Here is a 23,502-nt window from a genome sequence, read left to right as displayed (position 1 = left end):
AATGTCTATGCCTCGAGTAGGTGCCCATGATAGAGTGAAACATAAACTTGGTCTTGACTCTTCTAATAAATGTGAATTTGTTAAATATCTTGAACAGAGTTCGAATAATATTATAAGCGATGAAGGTATACCACAACTATTGAACTGGTGGAGGGCTCGTGGAACTCAATTTCCAAAACTTAGTAGGATGGTGAATGATGTGCTTGCAATTCAAGGATCATCAGTAGCTTCGGAGGCAACTTTCAGCGCAACAAGATCTCAAATTGGAGACCACATAAATTCGTTAGTAGAAGACAGTTTGGAGATATCGATGCTGTTTAGAGTTGGATAAATACTGAGCGGAGAAATCAAGGACTTCTAAAGTTAGATAGTCAATTTGAACTTTTCATAAATTAAACCATGGGATGTGGCAGTGATGATGGTGTGGAACTTCAAGAGATCTTCAACGAGCTTTACCAAGACCAATAGTTGATCACGGTCAATCTTTAATTGAGTTCGAAAAAGAATTTACGAAACTATACAACTATTAGTATTGCATTCGAGGTTTAGTTCAAACAGAACCCTTCCTAAAAGGTGGTTGCGTAAACTATGCACTCTACTAATAGTTGTATATTGAAATTGTAATTTGTAATACAAATTTTAATAAATTATTGATATTTTTTTAATTTGTGTCATTGTTTTATCCTTATTTTTATTTAATTTTTTAAAATTAGAAATTTAAGTTATATAAATTACAGGTTATAAATATAACATTATAAGTTATAACATTTAATAAGTAATAACTTATAAACATCAAAATATTCAAATCTTGAAACTTAACTTAAGCTCAAAAATATATTTTTTTAAAAAACTTTATTAGATTTAACTTGCAAACTTCATAAGTAAATTTTTTTTTAAAATATCTTTAAAATAAACTTAAGTAAAAAATTACATTATAAATTTAAAACTATTAATTAAACTTAAAAAAATAATAAGAAATATTTATATTTTTGTAATTCAAAAAATCAAAATTATTAAAAAAAATTTAATCATCTTTTTGAAATAACTAGATATTTCGTCTCGTTTCCATTCCATTCCGATCCGTTCTGGTATATAGTGGGACTGGACGAAACCGAATATCCATCCCGATAATTTTGGTCCGATTTATCTCAGTCCGGTCAACTCGCCACTTCTGATCTGATACCGATTCGTGCCAATCCAATGATTCTGCTCTGGTCCATTGCTCAGTCTTACCCCTACCCTACCCCAGCTGCCACCTCCCACCTAAGCCATCCACGTCAATTTTTAAAAATTGTTCTCGGATAATATTTCAAATTTAATTTTTTTTTTCATTTTTATGCTAATCCTACCCCTATCCACTCTAATACCACCCCACCCCTTCCGGCCACCCCACCCTTACCCCTCTCCCGCCACCCCCCAGTCATGTCATTTCTGTCAATATTTTTTTAAAGAAAAGTTGTTTTTGGGAAATATTTCAAATTTTCACCCATAAATTTTTTTTCTTGAAAAATTATATTTGCAAAATATTTTTATTTTCATTTTTAAAAATCATTCTTATGCACCCCACTCCTACCGCAACCCATAGCGACCCTGTCAATTTTTTTTGCTTTTAAATTGTTTTAATTTTTTTTTCATAGGTTTAGACCTAGGGTCAGAGTCGATTTTGAACGGTGATCGGAGTCTTGTCTAGATTGAGTGTTCAGTTCTACATTAATTATCAGGGTTGATTCATATCATAAATTATTTTTACTTAAAAAGAGTTTTTATCCTCAAGTAAAAAATAAAAAGATATTTTTTAAAAAATATTTTTTCATTCACCTATCCTACCTTATAAAATAAATTAGAAATCCATTTATTTTCGAAAAAAAACATTTTTCTCATACCAAACACACCCTTCATCTATAAATATATCATTAATTAAACAAATAAATCAAATTATAGAATAAATATTAAAAAATCAACACCCAAAATAGTTTCTTGGGCGGTAAGAGAGTATACCCCCTTTTTCTCTGTCCCGAGATATTCAAATTCGATTCTCTCCACATAGTTCTCAAACCCCTAAAAACTCCTCTCTAGGGTTTCCTTCTTACCGATCTCACTACAGCTCCACTTTCAAGAGCACCCAGTAACATCACAATCTTACTCACTTCGATCCGGGTTGACTCATTTCCATGGCGGAAGATTCAGTTCCAGTTCCAGTTCCAGTTCCATCATCCACCAATACAGCGCCGTTGGGTCACTCAGTGATTCCTATAGTGAACAAGCTCCAAGACATCTTTGCACAGCTCGGAAGTCAGTCCACGATTGAGCTGCCTCAGGTAGCTGTCGTCGGTAGTCAGAGTAGTGGAAAATCCAGCGTTCTGGAAGCCCTTGTCGGTCGCGATTTCTTGCCTAGGGGTTCTGATATCTGTACTCGGCGCCCGCTTGTTCTACAGCTTATACAGAACAAGCGTAAGCCAGATGGTACTGAAGACGAATATGGAGAGTTTTTGCACCTTTCGGGGAAGCGATTCTATGATTTCAATGAAATTCGTAGGGAAATTCAGGTAAATTGCACTTATTCAGTATTTGGATTCATAATCTACTTGTAGAAACTTCGATGAGGATATGTTGGCTGTTCATGTATTGAGCTTCTTTCAATGAAAGTTGTAGGCAGATTCAGGTATAGTCCTTCTTTGAACTCCCAATTCCCTATATTGAATCTACAGATAAAGCCCATGACGCCAAACGTTTCATATATTGTCTTTGAAAATTCAAAGAAAATAAATGGGTTGGGTTTTTCAGTTTTGGTGTATGATTCACGATTTTTCTTTCGATTTTTATAGACAAATTAATTAAATATGCATATTTTGTTATGTTTTCTTGTAGATATTTAAGATTCAAATTACCTAATTAGTAGTCCAATTTTTTTTAGATTAGAGTTCTTATTCTCTAAGAGTTTGACAAAGAAAAAAATATTCACGTTAGAGAATCGAACTTGTGTATACCATCTAATATCATTACCTCATTATATTTATATATCATTGTCTTTATGTGTTGCTGCACATATATAGTTGTGAAGCATTCAAGAATTGTAATTTCAACATAGTTATCTTCACTTAGCACAGAAGCTGATGAAAGATCAAATTGACATCTAAATTTTGTAAACTTTAACACAATAAAACCCATCATTTTATCATGTATTACTCATTAATATTGTATACGTATACAACACTTATATCAAGAGATTAATATTTAGTAGCAGAGAGTAGCAAAGTAAAAAATTGTCTAAAGCAAAAAGGAGTCATTTTGAATTAATAAACAATAGATTTAAAGAAAAATTAATGAAATAGAAAGAGCTAAAGACAATTCTCTTCGAAGCAAACAAAAAAAGCAAAAAATTAGTGCTTCGCTGTGATCACTTGGGTGGCATGCTACACACTTTGCCACTGGCACATTTTGATCTTTTGTGCGAACGAGTGGCAAGTGTATTATATATTGTATGTCATAAACATATACACATAAATATACAAAGGTTTCGATCGAGGTATCGGGTGCTATGGCACCTCCTCCCTTACACGTAGATTCGTCTTTAAACTGCTATGCTAATTCATATATATATACACACACATAAACTATCAAATTTTTGATCCTTTCATACTTAAGATATGCCTTATTTCCCTTACCTCCTGGAACTATAACTTTTCAGGGTTAAAACTCCATGGCTTGACCGCGTTTGTTAACTGTCACTTAAAAGTGTGGGGTAAAATAAGTCATCCATGTTGGGTGGCTTTTATAATGGCTGATAACCTCTTAAACTATCATTTTTTTGCAACTTTCTACTTAAACTATCAAATTTTCTGTTATCCTTGAATTATGATTTTTGAAGATTGAATGGCTCGTTGGAGGTGAAAAATGATGTCATGTTAGATTGATTTATGGCTAATCATGCCTCAAATAAATATTTTTTTTCAGCTTTTTCTCTTCTTTATTTCCTTTATATTCTTTAGTCTTTCTTCGTTTTCTTCATTTGCTTCTTAGACCAAATTGATCTAGGTTTGTGTATTCATGTTTCATTTTTTTTTCTTGATATTATTGAAAGAACATCTTCTCAACACCCTTTTCTTGATTTCTTTGGTCTTCTTTGAAAGCCAAACACTTCCTTAAGGATGAAAATGAATATTTATGTGTTTTTGGGCAAACGTCATCAAATCCATGTGAACACTAATTTTGACGACCCTTAACTTCAATAGAAAATGAGATAATATAATGAAAGCACTTGTGCAATTAGTTGAGGTGCGCTTAGGCTGTCTTTGAAGATTGAATGACTTGTGTGTGGTGAAAAATGATGCCATGTTGGTTTTTTTTCACAATGGCTAATCAAGCCTCAAATAATGAAGTTTTTCAGTTTTTTCCTCATCTTTATTTCCTTTATATTCTTAGTTTTTCTTCTGTCTATTTCATTTCCTTCTAGACCAAATTGATTTAGGTTTTTGCATTCAGGTTTCATTTGAAATTATTTATTCTTTTATTTTTTCTTGATATTATTGAAAGAACACCGTCCTCAGCACCCTTTTCTTGATTTCATTGAATCTTCTTTGAAAGCCGAACACTTTAAGTATGAAAATGAATATTTATGTCGTTGTGGGAAGACGTCATCAAATCTATGTGAACACTAATTTTCATAAGAACAAACCCAAAACATATAACAGTACTAAGTTTTTGATGACCCTAAATTTCAAAAGAAAAAGAGACAATATTACAAAAGAACCTGTGCTGAGGTGTGCGTAAAGCTGTCTCAGACACCACAATTATAAAATAAATAAACAAAAGAACTGGTGTTCTTTAACCTTTATGGCAAAACCAACAATTGATCCCTTTCAGTTTTTAATTTTTAGTTCTTTAATAATAATTTGGTTTTTACTTCTAAGTAGTTTATTTATTTTTGTATTTACTTTGATAGAATATTAATTTGGGCTTAAAATATAATGTCATGTGTAGGGACACTAGGCACATTAATATTCTTCAGGGGTGTTGCGACCTTAAAAAATATATAGAGTTGTTTCCTGAATTAGGATGAGTTCAGTTGGGTTCTCCCAATAACTATTCTTCAGGGGTGTTAAGTTTTAACGGTAAAAAATTAAAATCATAGTTCAACGGTAACAAAATCACCGGATAGTCACAAAATAGTGATAGTTTATGTTTTCTTTTTGTGTATTAACTCTAAGTTTAAATTACACATGTTGTGGCTCTTTGCACATTTTTTATTGTTTTGGGAGGGTGCAGTAACCACACCAACAAACATTGAGTTGGGGTCTTAACCCTTGAAAGTTATAGTTCAAGACAGTAACAAGATATAGTTCAAGTTTGAGATCAGCAAAAACATGATAGTTTAGTTTTGTTTAAAGGCATCAATTCTATGTAGCATGATTGGAAGTCCTATTTTGTGATCTCTTCTAAAGTGACAGTAACTAGAATGCAGTGTTGTGCGTCTCTGTCATTTTCTTTTGATGAAGTAAACGATTGTACTAAAAGGCATCAATGAGATGCAAGATAGTTACAAAGTAATAGGTGATAAATCCAGAATTGCAAAATAATAATTGTGATTTGGAGTTAAAATCTATAGCAAACACTCATAGTTGTTCAGCTAATGAAGTCTACACGGGATATCACAGCTTGCTCTAGCTATAAAGAATCACCAGACTTTTTGAAATACTTTTATATTTCAAAGAGCAGTTTGGAGTTGAAGTCCCATCAAAACATATGTTCCTTTTCTCAATCCATGTACTCCATGATATACAAGCTGTTATCATTTGCCAAATTCTTTTGATGAATCTATCCACTTCTCGTAAGCTCCAACTTTCAACTACTACTTTTAGGGTGGATGATGTTGAATAGTTGATGGCTGATGCCAATAACTGCAAGATACATGGACCAAATGGTTGCTGCCATAGGGCAATGTAAAAACAAATGGTGTACTATTCTTTTTTGAGATGGCACATGAAGCATATGTTGCATATATTTGCTGTCTGGAAGCCCCCCTTCTTGAAATTGTCATGATTAAGGGTGTCTTGAGAGTTGTCCATAGGAAACACTTGATCTTTGGGGGAGTTTGCTAGTGATCCGTTAAAGCATTTGGGATGTTGAGCCTATTGTAGCCTGCCTTGACAGCGTAAACTTCTTTGCTTGAGCCATTCCAATTGAGAATGTCTTGGGCTTAGTGGTTCATTGATAAACCTTCCAAAAGATTGTATAAATCAAAGAGCTCACCATACTCCCAATCTTGCAAATTTATTCTGAAGTGAAGGTCCCATATGTTACCATCTCTTTTTCTTGCAACTGTTGAATTTGGATATGTAGTAATTAGAAGGAGTTTGGGGTGAGATTCTTTCAAAGGAAGATTGAGTAACCACCTATCTTTCCAAAATTTGACACAAGTATCATTCCCAACCTTGCTCTTGGAAGAAATCATTCTTCATGTTGTTAATGTGTTTCCAAGGTCCCATTCCATGTGGAGCTCTCATCTGCATAGTGCACCAGTTTTCCTGTCTTCCGTATTTAGTGATAATGACGTCCTTACGTAAGAATGGTGGTCCTTGGCTGAATCTTCTCCTCCATTTCATTAGCGAACTCTTGTTATGTTTGCTCAAGTCTCTTATACTTGGTCCTCCCTGTTCCTTAGGCAGTAGAACTTTTTCCATTTCACTAGATGAAATGTCTGCTCCACACTGTTCCCCTCCCCAAAGAAAGGACCTTCTCAATGTATCCAGTTTGCTTATCACCTTAGAAGACATATGTATAAGGGACATATTTATTAGAGCAAACAAACAGAAGAACCACTAGTTCTCACTGTGGTAGGGTAAGCTAACCAGTAGAAAGGAAGTGTAAGCAAGGAATTCTATTCTTGTACCAGTCAACAATATCCATTATTTTGATAGTTTGAATAATACCAAATCTCCTTCGTCCTCCCTTTCTGCTCATTAATAATCTCTTCCTAATCAATTTTATTGAGATGATTCGAATCTTGGAATGTTGTCCAAAACAATATTGATTAGTATTAGCCTTCCTTCCATGGGCAAGTATTGCATATGCCATTTTGATCTCTTCTTTCATTCGGCTTGTGACAAGCTGTTGAGACTATCAAATCTTACTTCTGGCTTCCATTGTTCTTCTTCTATGTACAATGCTTGATGGAATCGTAGATATTCAGCTTTGATGTCATCTTTGTTTTTGTCGACTTCATCTCCAATTAGTTGCTTGCCAATGCGGTAAATCCTTTTCTAAGAGTTAGCTATTCTTGGCAAGAATTTGGTATTCTTGTCTCCTTTAAGCCATAAACATTTAGACTTTTGCCCTGAGGAGATCTCTTCTTTTTTAGCTATTTCCTGCCACCTGTGATTTAAGTGAAGTGATCCCTCTTTCAAGTTGTGTCATACATGTGTTTTATGTGAAGTGATCTCTCTTTCAAGTTGTGTCATAAGTCTTCCTTCTATGATGCTCGAGGATTGATAAATCATCAAGTAGCCTGCATTTTTGAACTTCTAGCTCATCGAAACTCTTTGTTCCAACTAGTGGTTCCTTCTTTAGGTTTTGAGTTCTTTAGGTTATTAACCATCGGGTAAATTTGTGTCTTCTTAGCATGACTCGAAGAAGCTCTCTTAGCTTCTTTTTCGACTTCCTTTTGTTGCCCCTCTTCATTTCGGTGATCAACAATAATCTGAGTGAGATAATCCTCCAAAATTTGGATTTTGAATCTCAATTTGCCAACCTTCAAATTGATCTTTGCCAACAACTTTTCTCGATTGTTCTTTGCACATATACGCAAGTGGGATCTAGCTTGTCTCATTGTCAATTACTGTGAATCCACAACACATGTCACCGATAGTCTTGAATGGGTTCATAAGCCATTCAAGGGGAGCCTGTTACTGTCCATGAATATGAATCTAGTTATGGGACGTTGCTAGACAAAATTAGAGTTAATGTTGAGTGAATTGTGAGTTTGGAAAGAGGTTTTCTTTTTTCTACGGCCAAATACATACGCAGGTGCCTAAAGTTGTTCGCGCTTTTCCCCCAGGTACCTCAACTAACCAAGATTCCTATTAAATCCTTTAACCCCCTATAATTTGATCCTTTTAAATATTCTTGGCTGATGTGGAGCCAAACGTGATCTCACGTCCTTTAAGCGCGTGCAGACTCTTTAAAAGCGCTGATGTGGATCTTGAACCACCCACCAACTAACTTCTTCCCCCTTTTAACCCTAATTTCTCCATTCTTCCATTTTTTCTCCTCTTTTGTTTCTCTTCATCATTATTTCTCCTATTTAGCTCATTATGTTATATCTTTTTTTCATTGATTTCTTCTTAATCATCAAGTTCCAATGTAAGAATTTCACTTTTATCACTTTAAAATCTAAGAATTTCATCACTTTAATCACTTTAAAATCTAAGAATTTCACTTTAATCCACTCGAAATCACTTTAAAATCTAAGAATTTCAGCTGTAAAAGTCATTGAAAGGAAGAGATTCTTAGGGTTTTCTCGTTTAAAAACGGGTTAGAAGTGATTTGGGGGGAAATTGATTTTTAGGTTTGATGACTTAATATGTTTTTGTCATCAAACCTAAAAATGAAGCATTCCATTAAAACCAGAGGATTTTCAAGTGATTCGCTAGTTACCGGCGAAACTTCTTCTTTGGGTTTTTCAGTTTTACTACTACTTCCCTCATTCTCGGCGTTTCTCGCCGGCGATTGATTACCAGGTTTTTCTGCTTCACGCGCCGCCGGACTTCTGTTTCTCACATTCCGACGTGCATCCACCAGTCCACGTTTCGCCGGAGAATTTGACCACCGAACCCCATTTTCGCTGGGACCGCGTCGGAGTCCATTTGGGGGTCCCACATTACGCCTTTGTTGCGGCATTCCCCTCCCCTGTACTCCCCTTGACGAAGCCGGCGACCTTCTTTTTTCTGGAGACAGCGCCGATCTTCCCGTCTGAGACCGAAAACTTCTCTCTCTAACTCCATTGAGATCTCCAGTGTTTTGCCTCTTCCTATGTACTCTAATCGGTGACCTCTGTGTCACTTCCCCATCTTCCTCTCTCTTCTCCGTCGCCGTCGTGTGCCACATATTAAGTCACTGACGTGTAATTGGGTTGGAGTGTATTGGTCAAAATTTCCACGTGGGGAAGGTTCATCTCACGCGCCTAATTATCAAAAATAATTTATTAAAATTTGGCTCCACATCAGCCAAGAATATTTAAAAGGATCAAATTATAGGGGGTTAAAGGATTTAATAGGAATCTTGGTTAGTTGAGGTACCTGGGGGAAACACGCGAACAACTTTAGGGACCTGCGTATGTATTTGGCCTTTTTCTACCCATGGTGCTCGTTCGTTAAGGGAGAACCTGCAATCTCTTGAGTTTGACTAAAAACCTTGACTATTTTTTTGCCTAATATTTCACTGAAATCAAACAACCCAACCCTGATGGATTGACCACCCATCTTTAAACAAGGAAGTAACTTCCTACTATAATTGAAATGATAAAGGGCAGGGATAATCTTACTTCAACAATTGTACACAAAATTAGGAAAAATAAATAACTTGTATCTATGGGTAGTGGTGGCAAATGGGCGGGTTGGGTCAAATTTAGGTGGGTTGAAAATGGGTCAACATTAAATGTGTAATAATTCGAATCGCCCATATTTGATATGGGTAAAAATTGGATTGGGTAAAATAGTAAATAATACTCTACTTAAGAATTCAACATGGAGAAAATATTTGTGTTTTTAGATGAAAAATGTTGAAAATGCTTCATTTAGTTTTCGTAAGAGTAAAAAAATAAATCCTATAACTTCTCGATATAAAATGAATTTATGTAATAACAATGGGAAAATATTTTTAATTTCAAATTAAATCAATGTTTGCATTTTAGGACTAAAACATTGTACTTTAAGCAATGTCAATGCTAATACTACATGATCTTGCTTATTTTACACTATTATTTATCATCCAATATTAAATTAAAGAATTAAAAAAAAGAAATGTACATTTATAATATATATTTTTGGAGGGCCAAAGACTTCACCTTTTCAATTGTAGAGAAAAACAATTAGTTCTATTGATGAACATAAAAAGGAAGAGAAGTTACAATATTTTTAGTGACATCATGAATTTTGAGTGAATATAAGTTAGAAGCTTAACCCATTTGGCTAATTCATATTTTACCCATATTTTATCCATAATTTACCCATATTTTTATCCATAATTTATCCATAATTTACCCATATTTTTGTGGGTTGAATATAGGTATCAACCCATATTTTACCCATGTACAAAGCTCATGTTTCCACTCCATTTTCACTACGAGGATGTATCACGTCAGGATCCATTGCTCAAACCGGATCACGCCAACGTTATGAAAGTTCCCAGATTGTGTAAAATAATAGTAGTACCAAACACAACACCTTCTATCAAAAATGGAAATTGGCTATAGAGATTTCGTGCGGCCAGAGATTAAAACAAAGGGCTTCAACAGGAAAGTCATTTCGATCCAATCCATTCTTGGGGTCAAATAAAGACAAAAAAGGATACCTTAGTGATGTCGCACGACAAAGCACTCTCAGTGGGCATGGAAGTCATTCACCCAACCCATTAAAATATGGGTTGATTACCAAAATATGGACTCATTTTGCCGGTATTATCTATTGCATACAATTGCTACACTGAAACAAGAAAAGAACTTAATAAGTTGAAGTAATCTACTTTCTTATTTAATCTTCCATATGTTAACCGTTGGTAGACTAAAAGGGTGCTAACATTACTCCCTCATTCAAATCACGCTTGTCTTCAAGTGCTAAGTGTGGAAAATATTAGTACTTCCTCTTCTCCAATAAAATCTTCCTCATCGTATAGAGAGGCGATCCAAAATAATTTCTTGCATGAATGACCTCGAGTTATGGTTCATTAGAGTTGAAACAAAGTCCCTTAAGTTGCTTTCCTCCATTTTACACCTGGTCTGTTTCTTCACAGATATGGCATGTTATTGAGGTGAGATATTTGCGGTCTTTCATTTGCAAGCATCTAACAATGGCGAACAAATGAGTTGTTCCTTGCATTCATAAAGTCGGGATAAACTCATCGCTATAGCCAAATCTAAAGAATTATGCAACTCAACCATAATTGCTATATAATTAGTAAGACCGCCAATTTAAAATTTAATGTTTTGTGACTGTGTGTACGCGCCCGTGAAATCAACTTATCAAATGTTTCTTGATAATCTACCACAGACCTGACCTGGTGTAACTTAGCGAATTCTCCCAATTTTTGACTTCTGATTGGTGGCCAAAAACGAAGGTTGCAATGATGTTTGAAGTTAGCCCAATACGGTTAAGGCAAATCTGTCTCTAGCTGAAGAAACCAAAGTTGTGCATTGCCCTCCAAATGAAAAGAAGCAAGTCCAACCTTTTCTTCTTTCGAAGTTTCTTGGTGTCAAAAGGAGTGCACACATTTGTTCAACCATCCCAAAATGTCCTCTTGGCCATTAAATCGTGGGGAATCCAACTTTGTATGGTGATATTGACTGATATGTTCAGTTGAATCAGATTTAACCTTCGAATTTGCTAAATCCCGTGTGAGTGCATCAAAGCAAGCATTTGTTGCTTCATGTCCGACTAAATTTGCTGCTCGTTCTTCTTGGAACACGTTCACTAAATTGTGCTAGTTGATGTTGAATTTGGTCTCCCATAACTCTCGCCTATGATACCAAGTTGTTATTATCCCTTCTTTTATGGATCTAGTTATGGGACATTTCAAGGCAAAATTAGAGTTAATGTTATGTGAATTATGAGTCTGGGAAGAGGTTTTCTTTTTTCTACCTTTGGTTTTGGTTCTTAGGAGAGAACTTGGAATCTTTTGAGTTTGAGGTACTCAAAAACTAGATTAATTTTCTGTTTATTATTTCACTAAATTCTGATAACACTAACACTGGTGGATTAACCACCCATCTGAAGACAAGGAAATAACTTCGTACTACAACTGGAATGAGAAGTTGAGGAATTACCTCCTTATTGCAACAAGTGCTACATAACAATAGGAAAAATAACTAACTTAAAAGCTGTAGCATCTACTGCAAACAACTGCTGTAGAGAAATAGAAATAAATAACTTATAAGCTGATGTAATCTACTTTCTAATTTCCTTAAATCTTCCATGTGTAAACCGTTGGTAGACTAATGGGGTGCTAATAGAGCCCAATTGCTTTGATCCATTTATGACCTGATTCTCTCTTCGTCGATACTGACTCAGATTCCGGCGACCACCAATCAAGCGTCAAATGTTGTTCATTCCAAGACCAGTCCCTTGCTTTTACTCTCAATGCTTCTTGTCTGGATGGAAATTCAAAGAGGAAGCTGTGGGATATGGGAGAGACTCGTAGGCCTACTGTTACTTGCCACCTCTTAACAAACCAGCATTTGGATTATTTTAGCTTTGGGACTATGATTGAAAGGATCATTGAAGTATCCCACAAGATACTTTGAAGGTAAGGAGCTGTTGTCGTCCAAATTCTTAGGATTGACTGGTAATTCTTTTTTCTGCAGTGGCCAAGAGTAGATCTGTACGGAGTCTAAGGACTTCTCCCAATGTTTGAGATTATTTTGAACTTGTTGCTCCACGCTTAACCCAACCAATGTAATATTTCCTTGATGTCATCGCAACCCCCATTGTAACAAAGCTTATGGAATTATAATGTCTTTTCTTCTTTCCCCTGCTATTGTTCCAACTCTGAGGTATCTGCCATAAATGTTAAAATTTTGGTACACCCGGTAAATGTAAGTTTGTATCTTTCTCCCCCATCTTATGTAAAGATTCCCCAGACCTCTTGATGCCTGCTGCATTTGGGTGTTTACCTATCTGAGATTTTCCTTGTCTATTTTGGTGGCTAGTGAATTCGCGACCTTGTTCTACCCAAACAAACTCTCTGTCTGCACCCTTCCCTTTTTCGAAATTCTGAATGACTTATCACCAAAGACAAAAAGGATCTTCCCTTCCATTTCCGGAGAAAGATCTCATCGAAAAGGAAGGAAAAGTAGATAATAAAACAGTCAACACAAAAGGTGAAAGACTCATGTTAGGAAGATAGAGGTTCAAAATCCGGCGACGTCACTGGAAAGGGACTTCCTATCATCCTAGAAAGTTGGAAAGAGTGTTTTGGGTTTTGTGCCTAAGAGCAAACATTACCCATTTCATCAGGCTTTCGTGTCTTTGCAAGGAATTGTTATTTTGTCTCTGTCATTCTTCTCATTATTTTGCTTAATACATACCTTTACTTTTGAATAGAGTTCACTTTAGTCATTAGATAATGAAGTTAAACAGTGAGAGAAGTGGAGTTTACCTCGAGGAGGACATAGTCAATGCGTTAAACTGTAGTGTGGAGGTAGCATCTCCGTGAGATAGAGAATAAAGAGGGTATTTTATATGCTCATGTAACACAATCTAATTCAGAAATTTCTATCAATTGACCCCGTTTCGCTATAGATACCTTTACAGTAGCATGATCACTATAAGTGACACCATTGAGTTGAACGCGATAAGGTTACATAAATCAGTCTTGAAGGGCTGTATCTGAGTTTGCTGTGGAAATATCTGCGTTTTAGGTTTTTCTGTTTGCGTAGTGGGTTTTGGTAACATAACATCCAGTAGCATGAATTGCATGAGTGGGACACTCAAAAAGAGACATCTCAATTTGTATTATGTGTATGTTTTTGTTTTCTCATGCACTTAAGTAATTTCTTCATTTTTTCTGAGACTGATTGTAATTAAATAATTTCTTCACATCCCCAACTACTTTATATGATTGTCTTTAGGCGGAGACAGAGCGGGAAGCGGGAGCGAATAAGGGTGTTTCAGATAAGCAGATACGTTTGAAGATTTTCTCACCAAATGTTCTTGATATTACTCTTGTGGATTTGCCGGGCATAACAAAGGTCCCTGTTGGTGACCAGCCTTCTGATATTGAAGCGCGAATCAGAACTATGATAATGTCTTATATTAAACGTCCAAGCTGCTTAATACTAGCCGTAACACCTGCTAATGCTGACTTAGCCAACTCAGATGCTCTTCAAGTTGCTGGAAATGCTGATCCGGATGGTATATCTCAACTATATGATTTCTCTAGGTGATTTTAGTTGCATTTGAGGTTCTCTTATTCGAAGGTTTCTTCTTGCAGGTTATCGGACCATTGGAGTAATCACAAAGGTCAGATTGATTGAAAATGAAATTCTTTCCTTGTGTATTTTGTTTTTGTATTCATTATTCGTTTTCGTTGATTGAATTTTCTTTCTTTCCTTAGTTGGACATCATGGATAGGGGCACTGATGCTCGCAACTTTTTACTAGGAAAAGTGATACCCCTTCGTCTTGGTTATATTGGCGTTGTGAATCGTAGCCAGGAGGTAAATTCAACTAGACATTATGGAAAAATAGTTAAACTTGTTAGCGTTATTTCATTGCAGATGGACCATTTAACTTATCTCCACAAACCATAATATCATTTCCATTTGAGTTCGCTTGGAGATTTCATGTTTATGTTTTGGAGTTTCATGTCATTTGCATATTTTCACAACTTCTATTTTATAAACATCTGACTTTTTTTAAATTCCGTCTTTGTAGTGGCACTTCCGGTCCATATTCTCTAACTAGCCCATTTGTGTTCTCATTCAAAAGCAATTTTTCTTCAGGGCTGTGGTTTCTTCTTTGATAGTGCTTGTGCTCATTCTTGTGATATTTTAAGTAACATCTTTACTTGGTTCCTTGACCTATTTTCTAGGTCTCCTCAGCGCTATGGTAGTTTTAACTTTAGGCAAAGAGATGCTAACTTTATAAGAAGTGCTTTACACGTGATTCAAAACTTTCATCCTAGCGATCTCTTCAACATGATGCTAAATTTATTTTTCTTTAGAACTGATATATTTTGATATGATTATAAAAACTATGCAACTATTCGTTAAAAAAAAATCCTATGGAGCTAATTTTGTATCTTGATTGACAATATTCGGCAACGTCGGCAGTATAATTATGTGTCAAATACTTTTAGTTGCATACCTCCTTTCAGTCTGAACATTCATCACTATTAAGGTCATATTCTCACGTAGTAGTAACTTGGTGTTTGACTTCTAGAATTATATTTGCTTTTTCTTTATTATATTGATCACATTGCATATGGTTCTTTTTGGGGGAAAATATGGCTAAACACACAAGTGCTAGAACGAAGCAACAAATGAAATGAGCTATAATAAAGTTTAGAAGGATGTACAAAATGCCTAACATTAAGGCTCTTTTGTAGGGGGTAAAAACTGTAGACCTTTTCGTTTGTATGACTCTAGTGTCTGAGCCAACTTGGGCACACCTCGACGTTCTATTGGGTGCTTACTATTTCCCAACGGAGCAAGCATTCGGTAAGTCATTGAACCTTGAATGAGGTTTTCACTGAATTCATTGACGGATAGACCATACCCTTGGAGGCAGTAATAACCATGCCAACTCTTTGATCCCACTTATGCACGCCCTTTATTGTATCTATAGGGAAGAAATATAAGGCATTTTAATTTCAGCTTATGTGTTGGCATAATAAGGTCATTGAAGCCTTGGTAGATAGAGTTACCTAGTATCTTGCCCGGGGAGGTAGTTGAATTAGTCGAGGTGCACGAAAAATAGCTTGGATGCTATAGTTATTGTTCAAATTCTTGAATTATAACTCAACTACCGAAGTTATGTGATTTGAACGTTTGTATAAAATGATTGGTAAAACACGTGTTGAGAAACCGATATACATGTGTGTGTATTCACAATCCGTCATGTACATGCATGTTTTTTTATATATCTATTACAATACTATTCTAAAAGTGAGAAGTTGATTGGCCAAAGTGTTCATATAAAGTTAAATGTCCCTTTTTATCAGTTGAATTTATGTTGCTCTAAGAATTCACATACTAATTAACAATTCTTACTTTACTGGAAATACAAAAAAAAAATTAACAACTCTTAGTCATTGTTCTAATTAATATGAAGAATATGAAAAGGTAAAACTATTTATCTATCCCTTTAAACACAAGATAAGAAATAATGAATTGGTAGCTACTCAGTTTGGTGACTTTTGGAATCCTGCAACACCAATATGTTAATTTTATTTAGCAATGAAGATCCAAAAGTCGGAGTGATATATAAATTTATCACCAAAAGCTACTTGCTAACACCATGTTTGGGGTGTGAGATTTGTGACAAATGGATCAAAGAGACCAAAACATATATCTTCGCCTGCGGGAACACAACCCATAAATATGCAGTGCATCAGATTGAATAACCTACCTGAAGACTTGTGTCTTGTGGCATAATGAAGTATAAATTGTTGCGATTCTCGAACTGTGCTTTTGAGCTACTTCGCCTTTGCTTTTCCGCTGGATTTTTAGAAATGGTAAATTTAATATTTTGATCAACGTTTGAAATAAAAAAATGTAATATTCTTTTTTTTTCCAGTTTGTCTTTGATAATTAATTTAGTTCAAAATATTATGAACTCTACGAATAAATTGATGGTTTAAGAATCAAATGTGTGCAGGCACTCCAGTCTGTAGATGCTCGTGGTAGACCAAGATGTAATTAGCTAAAAAAACTTTTAACCCTTGCTCTTTTGCTTGCATTCCTTGATGTAATTGACTATCCTTTGATATCTAAGCCTTTTGTGAATAAGACAAATGCGCATGATATTAAGTGTATGGTGGTTATAGGGAGAAATACATGTGGAGAACCCCAAACATGAAATTGTGCTATTTAATGGAGGAAGCTGGCAGTGCCATAGTGGAATGGAAGATCAATAAGTTACTTTTTTTAGACTCATTGTGTGTGTAAATACGAAAGTATGTGCCTAGGGGTAATTGCTATAAGTACATGTACATTCTTACTATTTATCAATATGAACTTGCATCTTTCCTTTCAAATTTCGTGGCACTCATCAGACATATTCTAATATTGTTTGTATCATTTTAAAATGTTTATACTCATTGACATGGAATTAGATACTAGTGTCTATATATGTACTTGAGTAGAGTGAGTATAGGGCATAAGCACACACATCAAATACGCACATTAGTGGTTTCTGGGCCTATTATCGTCTAAATTGTTTGGCTGAATCATTTATACAGGATATTAAGATGAATCGGAGTATTAAGGATGCACTTATAGCTGAGGAAAATTTCTTCCGAAGTCGTCCTGTATGTTGGTACCATCTTTTGTTACTAGTTAATTTCAGTCTCTATGATTGAAGTATCTCATGTTTGATCTCTTTTTTTTGTGTAGGTGTATAGTGAACTTGCTGATCGTTGTGGCGTTCCTCAATTGGCAAAAAAGTTGAACCAGGTAATTGGTGATTAGTCCAAGAATCAGTGTAGTTTCTATGTGCAATAAACTGGTTATTGGTTTGTCATATACACGAAAATTCCTTTATAATATTCAATTTCTTTGAAATGTCGAAAACTTAAGCTAGTTTGTCATATATATCTTAAAAATTGAAAAGCTTATAGATTTTGATCTTCTACTTCATTTCATTGTTAAAATTGGAATTGGACAATGGGAAAAAGAAATTGTGTTTGGAAACATCTTTAACTTAAAGCACTAGAGATACTTTTTCCCTGTGATTCTCTAGAAATACAAGCGAAATTCTTGGGTACAGGAATGGCGTGTTTGTGCTAGAGGACATGAGAGTGAACCACTCTGAAATATCTGTGGTCTCATAAAAGAGTTCTTTCATAAGTAGCCTGAGTTGTGGGATTGTGGCCTTCTTTATTATGTACTGAATCGAGAGCCGAATTCAACAAAGCAACTCTTTCATCTCTAAACACAAGCTTACTTGATAAGAATTGTGTTAAGGACTTAATAAAGAAAATCAAGAACTTAATACTAGAAACTGAAAAACACTAAAAATAGAGATAGAATAAAGCCGAAAAGAACTTTCTTGAACTCAAGAATGGATCAAGAAATCAGAGAATTAAATAGTAACTTCAAGCCAAGTCTAAATCTTAAAAATAACTTTGAACAACAAGTAGCCTAAACTGATTGCCTTTAGTAGAATATAAATCAAAGAGATAAATTATGCTCCCCCCTCCCCCCAAATAACAAGACAAATAGACAATAGTAAGTCCATACTTATCGCCCTTATTGAATACTTAAAAGTAACATATGATTGGGAAAAAATTGACTTACCGCCTTAAGTTGATTCTTGAAGGTTGAATACCAAATGCCACACATAAGTGCAAAATGGACTTAGAATAAAGTCGAAAAGAACTTTCTTGAACTCAAGAATGGATAAAGAAATCAAAGAATTAATTAGGAACTTCAAGCCAAGTCTAAATCTTAAAAATAACTTTGAACAACAACAATTAGCCTAAACTAATTGCCTTTAGTAGATATAAATCAAAGAGATAAATTATGCTCCCCCCATCCCAAATAACAAGACAAATAGACAATAGTAAGTCCATACTTATCGCCCTTCTTGAATACTTAAAAGTAATATATGATTGGGAAAAATTTGACTTATCGTCTTAAGTTGATTTTTGAAGGTTGAATACCAAATGCCACACATAAAGCTTTACTACCTCCCCCCCCCTAGTTTGACTTGACACATATCTTAAGAAAGAAAGGAAGACTATTGAAGTTTGTGGTCTAAAACACTCCTAGACCATTTTTTGGCTATTTAGTTAAGTGGAAAGTAATGATAACTGGCAAGAAGGCCGGGGTATGGGGATAAAAAACCTCAAGGTGCAGAGTGAAGTGGTTGTGGAAGTTTGTGAAAGATAACCAACTGCTATGGAAAAGGGTAATAAGTGCAAAATATGAAGGTCAAGATATTTGGATGGCCAAAGAAGTGACTACACCTTACGGAGTGAGTTTGTGGAGACTTATAAGGGACATGGACGATGAGGTTAAGAGTAATGCGAATATCAAAGTTGTAGATGGAAGCAAGACATGATTCTGAAAAGATGAGTGGTATGAAAAGGGAAACTTAGAAGTACTTTTTCCTAACATATATAATATGGTTCTGGGAAAGCAAAATACTATAGCAGAGTTGTGGACAAATCTGGGGCTGAGCTTTAACTACGAAAGAATTCAATGGTTGGGAAATAGCAGAAGTGTCAACAATGTGGAAGATTTTAAGGGAAGATGTTATGCAGTGTGAAGGGAAATAGTAGAGGGGAATTCAAAGTCAACTCAGCGGTCTCAGCCTATAATTTAATGGATCAGGCAAATTCACAAACCCACAATTGGCCATGGAAATAAATATGGAGAAGTAGAATATCTCATAAAATCTCATGCTTCATATGGTTGTTGGCCAAAGAAGCTGCTCTGACTCAAGATAACTTGATGAAAAAAGGGATATCCTTATGCTCTTGTTTTTTCCTGTGTGGGGAGTCATTAGAGACAGTAAACCATGTATTCCTACACTGCAAGTATACCCAACAATAATGGATGATTTTTTTGAATCTCAAAGGCATCTCATAGACGCCTAGGAAGGTTTTAGAGACTTTGAAGAGTTGGGAGGCAGCAAGGGTGAATGTAATAGTTGGAAAATTATCCTTGCTAGCATATGGTTGGACAATTCAGAAAGAAAGCAATTGTAGGTATTTTGAGAGCATAGAAAATGATGTCCAAAAGGTCAAGTTGAAATGCATTTTATTGTTATGTTTTTGGTGTAATCAATTATACTCCAAATAGAGTCAATATCAGTAATTGATGTTTTAGACTCAATAGAATGAAAACAATGGATTATTAGGCATCCATACATTCTGTTTCAGTATAACCCATCTACTGTTTTGTGATATAATACAAAGTTACCTATTTCCAAAAAAAATAATCATATCTTCAAGGGTATAAGGGAATTTTTGAAGTTGAATTATTTTCGATTATAGAAAAGTGATACTTTTTGGGATGGACTTAAAGGACAATGTGAGTGTGTGACACATAAATTGGGACAGAGGGAGTAATAATATAGACTTGAAGATCTTGGAAAATTTGACAAGGTCTTCCTACTATCTTGGACGCTACTGTTGTGGGATTTTTAAGAATTTCATTGAAGACAACTTGAATGTGCATGGCTTGGGCACCTAGTTTGCTCCTTTGATGAACCTCTTTGTTGACTCTTTGGGACTATTTTGGCGCCTCCTTTAGCCTTTTAGTTGTTTTAGACTTGGTTTGCAATTTGTTTCTTCTAGGACTTCATTGAAGAAGTTGAACTTTAATAAATTTTATTTGGGTTTGAGCTCTTCCTCCCAAAATTAAGCACTTCTTTGTTTGCAAAATGAGTTCACTAAGCTAGTCTTAGAGTTCCAAAGATTCATCCTCATCCGTTCATTGAGTTAGGCTTCTAGGGATGCTATATTTGGTCAATTTCTTTTGTGTGCAATTAATATTGCCTTGTATGATTAGTCTATCCCACTAACCCCTTTTGAAGCAAGTTCCATTTGGTAGTTGATATTGTCACGACTAGGGGTGTACATAGGTTGGTTCGGTTTGGTTTTTCAGTTAAAAAAATCTAAATCAATTATGTCGGTTTATTAAATCTAAAAATCAAATCAAACCATATAAAATAGGTTTTTTTTTTGGTTTAGGCTTTTGTCAGTTCTTTCGTTTTTTTTTTTCAATTTTTACAACTTTACGGTTTATGAAAAAGCGATCAAATATTTTCACTTACCTGTGTGATAAACTAAACTTAAAAAATGTTAAGTGAATAGAAATTTTCGAAAAAAACGTAAAGTTCACATGAGTACAAAATAATTTCTTTTTTGAAACATCAACGTTCATTATGCTAAATTAATAAGATTAAAAGCTAGAGGAAAATTGAATACAAAAAATATTTATAAAGTAAATTGTTAACTTCGAATTTGAAAAACTATAACAATATAATTGTAACTTTGGATCTTAATAAAAAATAAAACGTATGATTTGGTTCGTCGGTTCGGTTTGCTTTTACGGTTTGACTTGTACGCCCCTAGTCACGACACCAAAGCATTGTATAGCTTGTTTGGCCAAGCTTATTTTTCCCAAAACTATTTATTTTCTCTAATGAGTGCTTATTTTTTTAAAAAGTGAGGTGTTTGACAAAGCTTTTGAGAGAAAATGAGTGTTTCTGGGAGTAGTAATAATAGTTTTGCCGAAGCTAAAAAAGTAGTTTTTGCCTAAAAGCACTTCTTTGAAAAATATTTTAAAGAAAAATATACCGAAAAGTACTTTTAAAAAGTTTGGCCAAATGCCCAAACTCTAACTGTTGTTCAAAAGTATTTTCTAAACTTATTGGCCAAGCACAAACTACTTTTACCAAAAGTTATTTTTAAAAAAAAAGCAGTTTCCAAAATAAGTTCATTTTAGAAGCTTGACCAAACATGCTAGTAGTGGGCTTGGAATTAGAGATCAAAGGGTTTTTAATTAGACAACTATTTTGAGAGGGTCTATGGAGATTTGGAGTTGAGGAGAATGCCTTTTCGAGATGGTGGAATTTTTCCCTTTCCTTTAAAACATTCCTTCATAACCCATACCCTACCTTTGGTTGCAGTACCCCTTGTTTGTTCCAAAAAGTAAAATATTTCTTCCTTTCAATTGTTTTTCCCAGATTAAATAATTTCTCATAGTCCTCACCCACCTTTTGCAAAAACAAATCTCAAGTTAAATGTCTTGTGTTTTTTCAACTTGTTGAAATTAGATGGTCTTCTAGACAACTTCTTGTAGGGCTATGGCAAAATTTCATGAGCATTTATTCAAAGAAGTGGAGCGGAGGCCAAAATTGGGGAATGGAGGGTTGTGGTGGTGGTGTTTAGGGTTTTGTCTAATAGTTAAGTAGAAGAGAGTGGTCGGAGAGGGGTTCTGGTAGGAGGTGTGGGAGGCAGTAGAGTGTCATGCGGGGATACGACTCGGGGACTTGATAAATTCACTTCGGCTTTTTATTCAAAGAAGAAGTAGAGCGGAGGTCAAAAATGGGGAGTGGGTGGTGGTGGTTAGGGTTTAGTCTAATAGATAATGAGAAGAGAGTGGTTGGAGAGGGGTTTTGGGGAGGAGGTGTGGGAGGCAATAGTGTGTCATGTGGGGATTCGACTCCGGGACTTGATAAATTCACTTTGGCGATAAATTCACTTTGGCTTTTTCTCAATTATGTTTGAATATTGTCAAAGACAAGTTGATGGAGACCATTAAGGAGTTTCAACATGGGTGATTTTGAGAGATCTTAATGCACCCATTAAGGAGTTTCGAGAGGGGTGAATTTGACCGATCTTAATGCACCTTTCATTGTCATCATTCCCTAAAGGGAGGGAACATCCAGCGTCAAAGACTAGAGACCTATTAGTCTAGTAAGAATCATCTCTAAGATTAATTTTAATGTGTCTTCCATTAGACTTAAGAGGGTCTTGGATAAGACTGTCTACTTCGCAACATGCTTATGTGGAAAAAGACAAATTATTTATACAACTTTGCTGGCCAATGAAGTTGATTACTAAAGAAAGTAGGGACTGTTGGCATCTTATGCAAGTTGGACCTTGAAAAAGCCTGTGATGATTTTAACAGGGAGTTTCTAAACTTGATTATGTGGAAGACAAATTTTGTTTTTGTTGATTGTTGGAGACTATGGATCAAATATTCTTTCTAGTGTTGACCTGATTAATGGTAGCCTCTAAGTTGCTAGAACTCTCCAAAAATGTTGCCACAATCCTCCAAAATGCACTACTTTTAAAGGATCCGACACGTATCCAATGACATCTTTGAAGATTTCAAGCAACATAGATAGCCCTTGTTGTTTCTTTGGCAGTTTCAGAGGGTTGAGACAGCAGGATCTACTATCTCCCATGTTCATCTTGGTTGTGGATGTGCTGAGTAGGATGATGGATAGTGTGGTTATTTAGAGGATTTATTGTTGCAGTTAGGGAAGTTGTATTAGGTCTTAAGTTGGTATTTTGTGATTCTGACAGATCTCAATTGGAACATCTAGGTCATGTGTGAACCTGGTTTTAGGTGGTGTCAGGCTAAAGATCAACCCGAGGAAGTGTGAAATAATACCGACGGGAGAGGTGGACATTGAAACGTTAACTCAAGCTTATATGATCTGCAGGATTGGGGCTCCTCCCACTGTCTATCTTGGGTTGCTGCTAGGTTCTTCAAGCTGATTTGGATCCGGTAATACAAAGTCTTGAGAAGAAACCGGCAGTGTGATGGAGGGAGTAGGTATTTATTGAAATGTGAAAAAGTAGTACTTATAAGAGTACTATATCGAGTCCCACACATGTTTTGTCATTGTACCATGCTCTGGCTAGTGTCGTAGGAAAATTGAAAAAAGCTTCAAAGAACATTTTATGGGGAAAGGAAGTTTCACTTAATGAGGAGGAAGATGATAACAAGTCCCAAGTATTGGGGAGGGTTGGGAGTAAAAATCTTAGGTTAGGATATAGTTATGGAGTTTTTCTTTTGAGAAGGTAATATTGTGTATATTCATTGAAACCA

The 23,502-nt window shown here is 35.3% G+C and overlaps 2 protein-coding genes across 3 annotated transcripts in view; one reads left to right on the top strand and one right to left on the bottom strand.

Annotated features, from left to right (window-relative positions):
- The first annotated feature begins 1,932 nt into the window (after positions 1-1,932).
- The window catches only part of LOC101245614 (dynamin-related protein 3A-like), a 33,315-nt gene continuing 11,745 nt past the window's right edge, over positions 1,933-23,502 (top strand). For both annotated transcript variants that reach the window (XM_004250679.4, XM_010314765.4), the window contains exons 1-6: positions 1,933-2,546; positions 13,838-14,120; positions 14,200-14,228; positions 14,323-14,424; positions 17,169-17,237; positions 17,323-17,382. In XM_004250679.4, the coding sequence (XP_004250727.2) occupies positions 2,172-2,546; positions 13,838-14,120; positions 14,200-14,228; positions 14,323-14,424; positions 17,169-17,237; positions 17,323-17,382 (918 nt within the window). In that variant the 5' untranslated portion in view covers positions 1,933-2,171. The remainder of the gene's footprint in view (positions 2,547-13,837; positions 14,121-14,199; positions 14,229-14,322; positions 14,425-17,168; positions 17,238-17,322; positions 17,383-23,502) is intronic.
- On the bottom strand, positions 1,972-10,010 carry LOC109118976 (uncharacterized). Its single transcript, XM_069291690.1, has one exon. It carries the CDS (start codon positions 9,100-9,102, stop codon positions 8,560-8,562), a length of 543 nt encoding a protein of 180 aa, XP_069147791.1. The 5' UTR covers positions 9,103-10,010; the 3' UTR covers positions 1,972-8,559.

The sequence above is a fragment of the Solanum lycopersicum genome, chromosome 11 (assembly GCF_036512215.1).
Source record: "Solanum lycopersicum chromosome 11, SLM_r2.1".
NCBI classification, from domain to species: domain Eukaryota; kingdom Viridiplantae; phylum Streptophyta; class Magnoliopsida; order Solanales; family Solanaceae; genus Solanum; species Solanum lycopersicum.
Note: the sequence above shows the minus strand (reverse complement) of the source record. Positions and strands in the feature narration are given on the sequence as shown.